We start from the raw sequence: 16,013 nt of genomic DNA, 5'->3' as shown, positions 1-16,013 counted from the left end.
AATGACCTTTGCCTATTATTTTTCTTGTCAGGAAGGTGCTACCTAGAAAAAATTACTAAAGAACAAGAATATCTGATGCACAGCCGAGGACCACATTGAAAAAACAGTTTCAGGTGGGTAAGTACTCTGAGGAAGAAAGAAAAGGACTCTACCAAACAGCACCCTAAGGTCACCAGGACTTTTGAAGAGGGAGAATGACTGTAAGAAGAGGCATATATACACACACTTTCTTCTCCCCATGAAGTGACTAGAACACTCACCTATCAGAACTAGTACCCATCATAAGGAATATTTAAGTACCCTTTATGAAGTGGAATACATCAATGAAGGACAAAAAGAAAAACTCACCCTGAAATATCCTCTTGGGCTTTGTGTGGCTTTCAAGGGCTAACGAAGTAGATGGAAGACTACCACAAATTGCCATCACAGTTGGAGTAGACACTCTGTACAGACACACTCTGTTCCCAGCTCCTAAACTGGCCAAATAATTTCTATTTTCTTTATTCCCAGGTCAGTTTATGTTTTCTATTGTACACGATTCACCTTTGAAACATCAAGTTCCTTCCTGCCATTCATCTTGCACTCAACTTGCCCTTTCAGCATAACATAAACCACATTAATTTCCCACATTTTTGAGGTCATGACAAATATTACTTATCTCCTTGCAAAGCCAAACTAAAATATAATTTCACCTGAGCGTCTACTTCAGCCAGTATTTCTTCCAATGCAACTTATAATTATTTGTTTGCAACCGTTTCTGCTCCCATGTTCTGAGGCATTTTCCTTGTCAAAGATATTGTCCATTCTTTGCACTGTACTACATAATATTTGTACCACCTCTACTTTTAGTTTCAAGTAAAACAGCTATTTCCCCAAAAAGAGCCACATTTGTATAAAGTGTTGTATAGTGCATTTGCATATAAAATTACAAGCTGTTTCTAATGGCTTTTGAAATAAAAACACTTGATAATTAGCATTTTGTACAAGACCAAGTGCTGCTCTTTCTTGTCTGTTTTACTAAAACTGACCTTAAAATACAAAAACTGAACAGCTTGAAAATTTAACTTTTCACCTTTAAAGGTTTCTAACCCATCAAAAACTCTTCCATGCAACTAATACTTCAAATTAAATCTCAAAAATCTGTTGTTTAAGGCAGTTCTATATTTTCTATCATACAAAATGAATCTTTTATAAACTACATATTTTAAAGTATGATGTCTAAATATAATCTTGTCTGAAAGATATGATCTTGCATTTTCCCTGAGAACCTAGGCGTAGTTGAAATTTTAGTGTGCCGCTATAGTTAATTACATTGAGTAGTTCATTTTCAGCATAAAGGATATTCCACACCTTATAATAAATGAGTAGTTGGTGACAAGTTTCTTTTTCTAATGAGCTGGCTGTAACTTTCACAAAAAGTGGTAACACATGAAGAAAAAATATAGCCAGGTTTCTTGCCTCAGGGGAGCTTAAAAGAATTGACCTTTAAATCATAGATGCCACAATATCAACTTAAATCAGGGGAGAAATAAAACCATGAGGTGATTCCCAATCACTTAACCATTAACCTCACTTACTTCTTAAGTAAAGGCAAAGAAATCTTTGCTTAGAAACAGTGACAGAGGAGAAAAAAGTAAATGTTCAAAAACTGGGTCACTGAGAGTTCTTCAGAAAAAATGGAAAAAGAGAAAAACAAGAATATGCAATGGAAGCAAAGCAATCTGTCTCAGTGAAAAAGATGAGAGTAAAGTAAGAGTTGCAACAGTATTTTAGAAGTGCAGCAACACTTTATAAAAGGCAACAAGTTGTATAAGGACCATTAGAAATTTCGGAAGAAACAAGAAGAAACAAAGTGAATTCCAAAAGCAAACATTGCAGGAATCATAGTGAGAGGTGAGAGCAAGAAACTGTATCTAATTTCAGCCACTTCGACTTTTCCTGAAACACATGAAACATTGTAGCACAGTATTTTTCATATTCAATTGTAATTTTATGTTTATGTACTGCAAATATAATAAATATATGTTTGCATGTGTGTCTCACTGATTAGGAATCACTACACAAGGAGCTTCTTTAGATAGACAGATATATAGATAAATAACTTCTTGTTAAATGTGGCCAGTTCTGTGGATCACACCTGCAGAACAATTAGCCATTTCCATGGATGACTGTAGACAGTTGTATATATGGAATGCGGAAGATCATTCTTCAAGAATCAAGTCCCACACCTGCTGAAACTAGGAATTTCTGCTACACTACTGTATTTTAGTCACCACCTTTTACCCGTTCCTCTTATAATTCTGAATAAAGAAGAGGTTTTCTTACCGGAGTGAGCGCTCCTTCTGCTTGAGCTTCCATAGGACTTGTAGGGGTGGCAGCAAGAAGCTGTCCTGCAGCTCCAGACAGAAGTTCCAATTTATCTGTAAGCTGTTCAGACGCAGCAGGATGACATTCCGCATCTAGAACAAACTCCACCCCTGAAGTTTGGTTCTTAGCATGGACATTGTTTCCTGCCCAACCACCCTCTCTGGACTTCTCTTCTGGAAGGGACTCCTCTAGAACTTGTAGTACCTCTGGCTCCTCATCTGAGGGACTTCCAGTCATTTTGTGCCCCAAAGCCTCATTTGTCCTGAAGTCCTGCAAGTCCCGTTCCTTATCTATTATGACCCATTCTTTAGAATCAACCTCCTGCCTGCAGGAGCTTAGGTTAACAGCTACAAATCCATTGCTCATAACACCATCAGCATGGTCAGGAGAATTAGCTGACACCGGCTTTGAAGCATCTGGAAGATATTCTTCATCATAATGCCAAACATGGTCTGTGCGGCCAGTCACAGGAGCAGGAACCAAAGTTTTCTGAGAAAGAGGAGGAACAGCAGCAACAGGAGTCTCTGCCACATTCAAGTCTTTCTGCTTCTTCTCCAAACTTAGAGAAAAGAAGTTAATACCTGAATTAGTTAAGAATTAATTAAATAATGTAAGTTACATTTGAGTGCTTTCAGCAGAAGAAAACTAGATTTATATAAAAATTTGTTGTCATTCTAGAACAACTTACAATGGTTCAAAGATCCACAGTTTGAGACAAATAAGTCTGATGTCAAGTAAAATTGGATGGATGGTCTTAGAAATATACACATTTTTTATTTTAATTGTAGTGTATCATGTTGTATTGTAAATATAATTACCAGAAGGGAGAATTGTGAGAGAAAAAAAACTCAGTAGTGAGGTTACCACAGATGTCCACTGTACTTAATTTGTTACAAAGCAGAGACTCAAAGAGGAATAGAAGAAACAGATGTCTCCTGCAGCAGTTATTATATGCTTTTTATTATATGCTTTCAAGAAGAATGTTATTTATTGTTTTGATTGATTCCCTACTTACGCTTTGCATAATTTGCTTCATCAAACAAATTCAAATTCCAAGCTCCCCTAGGAAGTATTTAGAAGTATTTTGCCACTGTCATCACCCCAGCCCTCTTCTACTGTCCCCACTCAGCCTCTGCCTTTCAGTCAGATTTCACTGTGTTCCTCTCCCTGTATTCTTTCTAGACATAAGCAAACTGTTTGAATTGGTTTTCATACATCTGTCTCTTCTCTACCTTTAAATTCCATTTTAAGATCTCTGTCTTCTATCAAGATTTTTTTATGTTGGTGAAACACCTTTGGGCATAACTAAGCCTGCTGCATGCAGGTAGATTTCTAACTTCTTCACTCCACTTTTTGTAAACCTCCCTTCTCATGTCATACACCCTAATCTTATGTTACCTCTATTAAATACCTGATGTCAACCTTCTTATTTGGGATGAGTTGTACTAACTGTCAAGAGTATGTCACTGAAGAAAAAGTTAATGAACACTGGGGTTACACCACTAGGCCTTGAAATACAAAATTCCCAAGTGTGGAAGTCCGACTCCAACTGTATTCTAGCAATAATCATTTTCTAAAGAAGTTGTCAAGTAGTGAAATTCATTAATTGAGCAATATTATGAACAATAATTTGCTCTAGCTTGAATAAGCATATTCAACAGCTCTATTCCTGCTCTTCACACAGCAGAGGAAAGACAATCATGTCCTAATTACATATCCTTAAAAGATCTAATCAGAAGAATAAAATAATTTCTTTACCAGGTCTCAAGAAACTTATCGGTGTCGGGCTTAGACTCCAACGTCATACGCTTCTCCAGTTCAAAGCTGTGAATGGAACGTAACTTTCGCACCAGTGGAACATCTCTGTCTAACTGGGTGGTCTCTGAGCGAACTCGAATTGGAGAACCAAGACTTGGGGCATTAAGTATTCCATTCACTGGTCCATGGCTATTTTCTTCCTCTGTGGCAGCCTGTGCAAAATGTAAAATAAAAATGTAACTCGCTAGGAGTGGCAAAACAGAGGAAGACAAGGTGCTACATGGTGAAGACCCTCCAAGTGTTTAGAATGTGAAAAGCCAATTTGTATTTGGAACGGTCCTTAAGTTCATGCTATTGTTAAGGTAGTTTAGATAAGCTCTTCAGCACACACCTGCAACAGACAAAACACTAGTAATATACTAGTTCTGGGTAGGTCTGAGAACAGGAGTCTCAAAGACCCAGTAAGTTACATTTACTCTAATATTTCACACCCACCTCTGAAATTTTCTTTAATAATGGTCTGAAACCTGGCACTTGGTAGCATTTTTGGTCTGCTTTACAGTCAAGTGCTCTTATTAAAGAGAAGTTAGCTTCCAGGCTTTTTGATTCTCTGGAGCATATAACACTTTTATACACTAAATCTACTAAATATTGCTGTGACTTTAAACTATGTTTTAGTGCAACTGCATTCTGTCTTAATAATGACTGAACATGATTTAGAATAATAACTGAACATGATTGGAATGAACACGGCTGGGAAGTCATGATCATCCTTAGCTTCTACAGGTGTAATAGAAAGTGCCTTTCTTTAAACCAGAACAATCTTTCTCCATCTTTGGTAAAAAACCAACCAGCCAAATAAGCACATTTGAAAACAGGCACCATGCCTTGTTCTTTCCCACAATACTTTTTTTTCCTAGCAAATAACAAGTAACAGCATCAAACTAGACAGCTCTCCTAGATAAAGAACATTTTAGTACTAGATCCATTTTCATGTTAAAAACACTGTTATATCAAGAAACAGGCTACATCTGTCTAAGTGTGAAATACTGTGGTTTTGAATAAGGCAGATAGGAACTAATTCTCACAGACCACTTTTGAAAATAAAGCAGCATTCTCTTCTAAAGACCAACCAATGAACCTCTGGATCAGTACAAAGGTATAATATCTTACGGAGACAAAACCACCAAGTGAAGCAGATCCTATGAGGACAAGAAACTGTTCAAAGATGGTCTTCACAATGCAGATTTGAAAGTACCTTACAGATCCCCAGTTTTATTTTGTTTCTGTTTGCATCCATTTCTTCCCAAACATCTTTTTCCTGAGGACGCTGATGCCCAGGGGATCCAGGTAGTTTCTCTGGTGATACACCAACTGGAATAACATTTTCTCCATCACTGAGCTGTTCATCAGGGAATACTTCATCTGTGTTTTCCCGCAGCAAATCTCCTGGGATAGGAGTGGCATTGGCAATTCTACAAAAGTAGTTTAAAAACAAAATCAGAAAAGTAAAAATTTCTATACTCTCATGTGTTCACAGAAATTATTTTCTATTTTAAAAGAAACAAACAAACAAAAACTTAGAAAGAAAATAATGTTTCTGTAGAAAACTAAATCTTGGAAATTATTTAATATAGAATCCCCTATTTCCTGGCTTTCACAGTTTATTTAATTTAGGTACATAACAAAATAATATAAATCATAAAAACTATCACATAAATGCTGGGTTTCTGAATGTTTTTGAAAGCACTTCTGAGAAAATTTGTTAGAGATCATGTCCAGGCTCAACTTCTCTCCTGACTGCTCTATACGTATTCTTCTATTCAAAAAATTAATGGCAACTTTCCTAAGTTAGATTCTGTTTCCCAAAAATTTGATAGAAGAAGAACAATTACTGAGCAAACTAAATGATGTTTTAATAATTATTCTTATCAAAGTGCTAGTTTGCTCCCATTCTTGATAATCAAAGCATAAGCACAACACTAACAAGACATCACATTTTAATTGAAGTTCTCTAGTCCAATTGACTTGAAGCCATGTAGGGCTAAGGCTTAGCTCAACATCTGAAACTGAAGCACTGCTGGTCCTAAAAACTGAATGCTCAGAAAGTCAGACAGAAGTCATTCCTTTTCAGTTACCAAAGCTGTTACTTGCAGCCAGGACTAACAGTAACTCTAGTGTGATGCTTAGTGGGATAATGGGACTGAATCATATGCAAACTCCCTGTCTGCTTCACTGCATCCAACAGCACACACCATATACCTGAGCAATCTTAACAGTTATACAAGACAACCAGTTGGTGTCAGATGATATTTACTTTAACTTTTTTTTTTTTTAAACTTACCTTGAAATACTGAGAATTTAATACATTAAATACTGGCATTTTTCAGCTTCATTACACTGTCCAAACATTCTCGTTCAATTTTTAGCTAAAAGCTGATCTATTCAAGGCTTAGAACAAGCACAAAGTCTTCCTCCTCACGCATAAACACTTCCTACATTCATCCATAAACACCTCTTATATTCTTCAAACCCCTGAGATGAGTAGGGGTCTTATTAAACATCACATCTTGTCCAATTTATTTCATTACAGCATATCTCAAATAACACATTAAATATTATTTGAAACACAACTGAAATCTATTTCCAAATTTCTTATAAAGATCCATCCATTTTTCAAACTTACAAGGAAATTGCAGCTATAATTTTATTCCAAGCTTACAGAAAACAACGGGTTTATTTCCAGGCAGTTAAATTTCCAGGCACTTAAACTCAGGATACATTATTTAGTTTCACAAAATATGATTTAGCAAAGGATGGATGAGCAAATTTACATGCAATTTCCTGGAGTACTATTTTTATTGCTATCATTTTAGAACTGCAGTGCTGATCTTTCAGGATAGTATGAACTGGAACCCTAAAAAGGGAAATACTTCAAATGCTCCCAAACCTCCCTTCCTCTATGCATTCAAAATCCTGCAGAAAAAAACTGAATTATGGAGATAATTTCCCTTTGGTAGGAAGCCCCTCTGTAGCTGCCACTGTAGAGACCACACCGTGCATACCCAATTGCAGCCGGCGTAAGACGAGTGTGCAACTGAGGGGTGGTTGAAGTTGTTGTTGTTGTCAGAGAGCCATCAGTTCCACTCTTCTCCCAGTCAAAAGGGTCGCTTTCAATAACCCCAAATGTTTTCATGCTGTTGTCAAACACAGACATAAGAAGCTAAAAATAAAGAAAAAAGTTAATAAGGTTCATTTTTGTCTAAGAGACCAAGCAATTACGAAGCATCCCCTGTAATACTGACAACATTAAAAAAAGACAGCTTTTTATATGAAACACTTCTCATTTTTCAAGATTTTGAAGTCAAGATATACAAAATTTCATTTTATTAAAACAGGAAAAAAAATCCACATCTGTTGTTTTTATCAGGCATGAGGCAAAGATACACCATAGACTTTTACAAAAACACAGAAATACACACACACACACACACACACAGAAGCATAACTACATTGCTGCAGAATACCATACAATGGCTCCAGAACAGGCAGAGAAAAAAATGTATTTGGTAACACCATGAAACCAAGGAAATGAATGAGATGTAGGAAAGGCTACTGATCTGCTAATTCATACATTTTTGTCATTAAGAACCACATATCATTTACTTCATATAATGCTGACATTTAAACTACACAAATGTCTAAGTTTTCAATCCTCATTTTATGATATGAAAAAGCATTTAGAAAACTGGTGTCCATGGCAGAGAAACAAATGGCATCTACTTTCCTCTCTCTGTGAATTAAACTTTGTCTCATTCTAGTTACTGATGGGAAGGCTGTGTCTATATTATTCTCTTACTCTGTAACATTTCTATTTTTTTTTCCCACTAAAAGCTAAATCTAGGTTTCATCCTGTTTTCCAATCCAGGATGCTGAAAATTTTTCAACCTTCTCCTTTGGCATACCCTTTGGCAACTTAAAATAGATGGGAAGTTTGGATCATTTCTCTTGTATAGAGTGGTCTCACGCATTTAATCTTTACTCTCAAGAACCTTCCATGTGCCACCTGTCCCAGTCATTTCTGTAACCCTACAGAACAGCACAAAGTCATAGTTCACTCTGTCTCTTATGTACTCTGGTTTTTTCTTCTCTTCCTGTAACCCTTAAGCAGTGTCTCTGAAGTAATTTTTAAGGTCATTCTCCTTTAAATATTTTCATCAATTTCTTCTATAAGGCAAATACAAACTCAAATGCTTAAGGATGTCAGGAAGCTGAGGCAACTTATGCACAAATACCTGAACAAAATAAACATCTGACATTGCCAAATCAAATGTGGCTTCTTGGCCTAGGTCATGAACTTTTTAGACTATAAACTCTCCAAAGCAGGGATGTCAACCAGGGAGGTACATACATTCTTGTTCAGTGCCCACACATAAATACATAGAATGATACATACAGTAGGTAGGAACAGCACCACTGCAAACACAAGTTAAGAGAGACCAGAGTTTAAAAGAACGTTCTCACCACTCTAAATAAAACCACTCTGCTCTGGTCTAAAGCACGTGAGCAAGACTGTCTTGTAAGGCTCAGGCTGCAGCTACACAACTGCAAATGTTCCATGACCAGCCACAGGACTGTAAAGTACTGGGCTGTTTCTGTCATGGAAGAACTCTGTCCTGGTATTGTGTTAATCACTGAGTGCATGTGCTGTGTTAGATACAAATAGAACACAAAAAAGGATTTACAAAAATATGACTGTCTATATGCTTTATCATTCAGCCTATATAATGTAAAACATATTTACCAGTCTATAACCAAGGTTTTTCTATGCAACATCAAAATCTCTACAACAGTGCTTTTTACCATAGGAAAAAAAAAAATCTGATACATCTTTATAACCAGGCACACAAAACATTGAAAACATTTTCCTCACTTAATTGTAAACTATAGGATAAATTTCATGGAAATTTGTAATAGAAAAGGGGGGAGAAAAAATCAAAGTATTTATTTTTCAGGAATACTGAACATTTTTTGTATTTGTAATAAGTGGTTTTTTAACATTCAAATTTTTTCACAAAAATTGATTTATTTATTTTGCAAATGTTCAGAATAATATACCGGTATATTTAGAGAAATCCACTTACAGGAAATCAGTTATTCCTTGAGATTTTCAGTTCTGATTTCAATTCTTATATATCTTTATTTCTTGTTAATCTTACCAAGCAAAGCTCTTATCAAAGTTACAATTCTGGAATTAGTCAGGTTTATTTATTCAGTTGAACCAAATACACTTGAACACCAACAGAAAACCATTCCTTCAGTGATTTCACTGAGTTAGGAAGTTGAACAAAGGCACAGGAGGCAGATAGGTACTGCAGGTGGGAAGCTGACAGGAATGTGTGTTTCTGGGAGCCACAAGGAAGGCACACAGGGACAGCTTGTCATGGTGCGCTATTCGATCGGTTCAACTTCTGGGTGTGTGAGACTCAAAAAACTCTCAAGTCTTTCCCTCTCTGCTTTTCCCAAGCATTCCTCTGCTGCTTTCCACAAACTGGAAAAAAGTTCTATCTTTATTTATTGTTTAATCACAGGCCAACACTGAGTGAGTTAAGACACATTCTACAGCATATCCTCTCAGCACATGCCACTTTATCAGTGAGCAGAGGCTGCCCATTTCAGCAGGCAATACTCTCTTAAACAAAGAGCAATGACTAGATTTCTGTGATCTCTGTATGCAATACTTCAGTCTTGAAAATACACCATGAGTGCATGTTGTGCTCTAGCTGTAGGTGCTGAGTTCCAGATTTTGGAAAACTGCCAGAATGACAATCACTGAGAGAACAATCTGATCAATTAACTTACAGAGCACCTACTAGAGGCTATGACAGTAGGACAACTCCCAATCCTAACAGAATACTGTCTGAAAAGCAGCTGTCAATTGTTTTTAGAAACTTAACAGCCTTACACATGCCGAATGGAAAAAAATTACATGTTTGAACCACAAAGTTTCTGTGGCAATAAATGGTCATTAAATTAACTTTGTGGTGGCAAAACCATAATAACTACCAAGATTACACAATGAAATCAAAGTAAATTGAAGACGAAACAGCATAAAATTCTCTTCTTTATAAAACAGAAAGACAAAATAGTACAAGTGTTTACCTGGTAATCAGGCTTTGTAAAGTAATCCAAATTAGAAATGTGATCCAGAAAGACATTGAATTCTTGAGGAAGATGTTTCAACATAAGTCTGTGTTCATACCTTTCTTTAATGGAGCCCACTTGCTCCTAGAAGTAACACAAAAAACATTACCACACCCTCATTCGCTGTTACAACATACTCTCATTGTCTGTTACAGCCATTCAATACACTACTAGCCAGAGAGACAGGTCACTACACTACACTGAATGGTACTGAGAAAGGCCATTCTACACCAGATAGCAAGATAAGACACTTTGTCATTGGCCTCAATACACTGGGAAAATAATGTAAAAACTTCAAATTCAATATGAAAAGCCATTTCATTTTCTACTGTGTTTGTGTTGTTTGTGTTTGAATGCTGACTGATACAAAGAGCTGTCACTAAGCACTCCAACCCTTCCTAATAGTATGTTTTAAAGATTTAGATGTCCTGCTGCATCATGTGAAGTTCAGTCACTTTTTGGTGTACATTCAGTCATGTAAGATGTGTAAACCAAACCCAAAAAGGAGATGTTACCTATACACCACACTGTCATCTCCATAACCATACATAAACCACACCAGAGAGTAAGCTGGTTTCAGTATAATTCCAAAAGAAGATGGAAGAAGTAATAACAGGCCGATTAGATATTGTTTCTTTGCATACTGCACCTACGACATATGACTAAAGACACTACTGCATATTGCCTAAACCACTTTTGTTCACCCGCAAATAAGAAATGCCTATTTCACAAATAATCAAAACAGATTAGAAATTTTAAGCATTTGATAGGTGAAATAAGGTACTCAAGTGAAAACAGGAATAATGAAGTAAGTGGTAAATATACACTTAACTTCTGCCCTTTACTACTTTCTGCCTAGAACAGTTAGTAAAATCTGATCGCTTTTTATACCATGATACTAGCCACAAGAACTAACACTAGAAAACAGTAGAAAACATAATGTTGAAAGTAATGAGCCAATGATTCTAAGAAGAATCTTTATCACAGCATTTCCCTGGAATCCAGAAGGAAATCTCCCTCATGCTCTTTGGTTTCACCCCTAGGTTTACCTTATCTTTTATTTTTCTCCAAGGCAGTTGCCCAACCACAAATTCCACCAACATGTAGAAGAGAGACCAGAGGTCATCATGCCGACCCATTTCCTGTAAAAGGAAATATTATTCTAAAGCATATTACAAATACCTAAACAAATGGGGAGATAAGTTCTTTACTGCTCAAGACTTAAATTATTATATAAAATTTAATATAACCTATGCTGCAAAAAAAGTTAATTAAATCCTGTGGCTATTTTAAGGAGAAACATACAAGTAAATTTCCACAGAAGACAGAGGGAAATAAAAGTTGAAGCGTGTTAAAGTAACATTGCAAATCTCTGTTTATTCGGATTTCTTTAGTGTATGACATTATGACAACATATTGGACATTACGGACCTCACAAAACTCAGCAGCTTCACTTTTTTAACTTGCAATAAAATTGAACACCAAAGATAAGTATTAAAATCACTATTATTTGTACAAGAACACTTTTATCCTCAACTACTGTAAATTACATTATTCTTTCACAAAATTTATAACTATTAATTTCTACATAACAAATGCACAGATAAGAATACAAAAAAGGAAATGAATAGTAACTGCATTACTGACTGCTTTCTGCTACTTGAGATGGGTATGATACAGATGATGATACTCACTCTGTTTCTATGAGCATTGATTGATGCGTATCGTACCGTTCCTCGAAAACCAGCAACAGCTCGTGGCTGTCAAGGAATAGAAAAGATTCTCATTGTCAGAAACAAACCCCCTGACTACTTAACTTGGCATCTACAAAGTGAGTACAGAGCCACAACATACCTCATTAGAGACTTTTATTTCAGTTTACTGTGCTTCTACAAGTTCTCAGTGGAAATCCAAGTGGGCAATATTTGGCTGACCAATAAATAGCAAAGGCTGCACTAGAGACACCAATTTAAAATATTTCTTTCTTTCCCAGTTTCTGAAAACCAGCATTTCTTCCCTGATGGGTATTTTATGATCATAAGTCAACTCATGTTTTATAATCAGAGAATACATTTTCCCATCTTTCTTTTCTTCAGATAAAAATATTATAGAAAGAATTATATCATTGATGACAGTCATAATTACTAGATATTTAATTTTTTTTTTAAATATCAAACTGCGATATTATTACTTTGTCTAAGAGAAATATCCAATCCATGCTACCCCCTTAATTAATCATTCTATATAGACAAAACTGCCAGGACTGCTAAATTCACTGTCTTTTATGCAGTCTTACCTTCCAAATCAATAATTCTTTTTGTTTCCTCTAACAATGAACATAAGATGCTTGAATTATCTACCTCACCTCTGACTTGTACTTAGAGAGGTATTGGTGATCTGTCTGCTCGCCCAAGACTCATGACAATTCTTAAGATTTAAAAAAAATTTCTGCAATACATCGAAAAGTCTGCCTTGATATACACACAAAGATAACCACAACACATAATTATTGCCTTATTAAGATAAAACACTTCCATCTCTCTGTACCTGTATATATATATATATGTATAATTTTTTCTTATCTACCAATAGATGCTATACAGAGCTATCATTTAAATAAATCAGGAGCTGCCATTACCGTCAATAAATCTACCAATTGAATCCAGCAGGATTATGCAGCAACGACTTTAAAAAAAGGATTCAACAGCCCATATAATCAATGTCTGCTAGAGTAGTACAGTGAGAACTGAACCAGTGTTAGTTAAGGCAGAGAGTATCTTCTAGGATGTTCTTAACATGAAGAGGTTCAGATGATATTCCATAAATCTTAGGTTTTTCATGTCATCATACAGCTTAAGAGGTGCTCGGAACATATTTCATGTTCAGGCAGGACAGACTCAACTGTCTGTCTGCCTATCTTTAATTTTATAAGTATATCATATTCCACACTGAACATTACCCTGAAATGAAACATAACACTGTAGTTGCAGAAATTTCACAGTACCACGCAACTAGAAAAAGAATAGCTCAAAATACTTTGGAACTGGTAAATTTCAGGAGAAGCAATTTTTCAGAAAAAGCACTTAAATCTCCTTAGTAGTTCTGCAGGTTGGTAAACCATCCAACTAAGAACAATATAGCACCACTGCCAAGACAACCAGAATACAGATGAATTTCAAAAAATATGTAGTTTAATGAACAGTACTTTTTCAGGAGGGCACTGAGAGCTTAACTTCAAAACAGTTGAAAATACAAATTAGATAAATCTCAAGAGCATATAGCTTCAGAAGATGAAACCAAATGTTTGCTGTCTTTTGCCTCTGGCATGAATGTTAAAAAGGAAGGACTATATTCAGTTTTACTAAGTTAAATATTTCTGTTCTTCTGAGAATAATGGAAAACATGAAACGTAGGATGAAATGCCACTTTCATTTCTAGCATCACCACTTCAATTTCTACTTGATAACTAGGACAGAAATGCTTCAGTTGCTGGACAAAGTAAGAGAAAAAGACTAAGAAATGTCATAGGAAAACTAAATTATCCCATTCAGTCTACAAAAACTAAAAATCTGACCTATTCCACTTCTGTCCAGGGGAACAAATGTCCATATGAGGAATTTCATTGTGTACCAATTCAAATGCTTTTGAATGTTAAAGTCACAGCCATCCTTACTTGCCCTAACATCATTTCAATTATCTGAGAATCACCTGGATGGGAAGGAAAAAGAAAAAAATAAAGCGGAAAAAAAAAAAAAGAGGAATGAATATTGTTTCTATCTATGAGCTTATCACAAAGTGAATTCTGAATTCTTTATTCCAGCAAGGACATCTAAAGCCTTCTACTGTCTCTTGCCTTAAAGTATAGTTTCTATAATCTGAGTTAAAAGCATATGTAACGCTGTTATATTTTAAGATGCAATAAAATACCTTTTAGTAATGCAGCTGGTCACTATTCAATAATGGTATTACAATGCCACACAACAATAATAAAATAATTCTACCCTGTCTCTCTTAACATGAGTGATGCTCTGTAGGTCAAATCAAGTTTGCCCAATTCAGAATAGAACTTACAGACTTCTGAGCATTTGCATAACTTCTAAAACTGTTTCAGAACTGTTCATGCATCTCACAACATCTCATGTAGCAAAAGAGAAATACTACAGGAAATAATAGCAACTTCATTAGTGATTCACTGCATATAAAAATCAAATAAAAATCCTCCTCTGCTATTACTGATCATCTTAATTTGTTTCTGGAGACCTCCAAAACACACTTTGCAAATCTTCTACAAAACTGTACCTTGTTTTGTTAAGTTTACATTAAAAAGTTTTTCTAATATAATTAGCTCAGGCAGTTATCTGGAAGTCAATATTATCTCTGTTTTGATTACTGTCACTAAATCCTTCAAGTTTAAGTTAAAAAAAATATTTTGAAGATACATGCAGATGAATTCAGCAGATCCAGTGACTGCAATGAATCTTTCTATTTGTAAAGGTACTTTTTTAATGTAACATCAGTCTTCTTTGGGGGTGCCCCTGCCCTGGAAACACGTGACAATGTCTCAGATAAACTACATGCAGGAAATTAGCAGTTCCTAGCAAAGTGAACTATTTCCACTAAGCACACACCTTTCAGATTCCTGGGAGACATTATGCGTACAAACCTGTCTACGAATGTTGCTTTTGTGGAGTGGCTGTGGAGAAGGCAAATCACTCTCCTTAGCTCAGTTCAGTGTCTCCAGATAAATGCTCTGGGTTTATTGCTCTGGGCAACATTGCAGAGCAAAAAGTTAACTTATTACTGCAGTCATGGAAACTAGAAAATCAACATGAAAAAACAAATCAATACTGGTTCTTTACATTATATCTGACACACACGCTATGGTGCTCCTTATCAATCAGGCAACAACTGAGTATCCTTAAGTGTCTAGGTTTTGCACTAGGAAGTCAGCAGTGCTGCCTCGGGACTAGAGTTCAAAAGCCATAGGGGATGGCCACCTATATTACCCCTCTTTTCCTTTGCTAAAAGTAGAATTCTCCTTTCTTATCTTTTCCCATGAGAAAGTCAATTTCCTAGTTCTAATCCCACCAGAAATACATTTCCATGATTGGAATTATACACAGTTCCAATCCTTTAAAACCTTTTTTTCATAGCTTCAACAGTTCACATTGCTATCCTCTTCTTTTTGAAGATACAGGGTTTGCAGTCTAATGTAATGCCTAGCATATGTGCTAGCACCAGTTTACAATCAATGAAAATTTCAGGGATCGCCTGGGTAAGGAAAGATCAAGCAGTTGAAATACAATTGCCATTACAATATATTCTAGATCTCAACGGATTTTCACTGCATATACAGCTCTTCAAACCCACACTTTCAGCTTTATCTTAAAATCCACATCAGACACTAATAACTGAGTACTTGTACTTAGAACTCTTTATCAACCCATCTCCTACTAGCTGTCAGTATGACACATTACTTGGACTCAGATCTACAAACGTGATTTCCAGAAACTGACTGCAGCTGTCTGATCCTATGCTACCTAGCAGAAGCTCAGTAACAAGGTAAATTAAAAGTAACAATACAATTAAATTTTGCTATTGTGAGTTCTAACAGACATGGTGAAAAATGAAAATTTATCACCTACTGCATGTGCTATAAAGAGCAACACCATCTCTAAGACAGC

General features: G+C 35.8%; 1 protein-coding gene across 2 annotated transcripts in view; it reads right to left on the bottom strand.

The window, feature by feature from the left end:
- The window catches only part of TTBK2 (tau tubulin kinase 2), an 85,392-nt gene that overhangs the window by 23,312 nt on the left and 46,067 nt on the right, over positions 1-16,013 (bottom strand). For both annotated transcript variants that reach the window (XM_032111533.1, XM_032111534.1), the window contains exons 7-13: positions 12,024-12,089; positions 11,379-11,471; positions 10,288-10,413; positions 7,191-7,348; positions 5,384-5,600; positions 4,126-4,337; positions 2,326-2,926 (exon numbers count right to left, since the gene is read on the bottom strand). In XM_032111533.1, coding sequence (XP_031967424.1) covers positions 2,326-2,926; positions 4,126-4,337; positions 5,384-5,600; positions 7,191-7,348; positions 10,288-10,413; positions 11,379-11,471; positions 12,024-12,089 — 1,473 coding nt within the window. The remainder of the gene's footprint in view (positions 1-2,325; positions 2,927-4,125; positions 4,338-5,383; positions 5,601-7,190; positions 7,349-10,287; positions 10,414-11,378; positions 11,472-12,023; positions 12,090-16,013) is intronic.

The sequence above is a fragment of the Corvus moneduloides genome, chromosome 6 (genome assembly GCF_009650955.1).
Source record: "Corvus moneduloides isolate bCorMon1 chromosome 6, bCorMon1.pri, whole genome shotgun sequence".
Classification (NCBI taxonomy): Eukaryota; Metazoa; Chordata; class Aves; order Passeriformes; family Corvidae; genus Corvus; species Corvus moneduloides.
The sequence above is the reverse complement of the archived record's forward strand: the minus strand, read 5'-3'. Positions and strand labels throughout refer to the sequence as shown.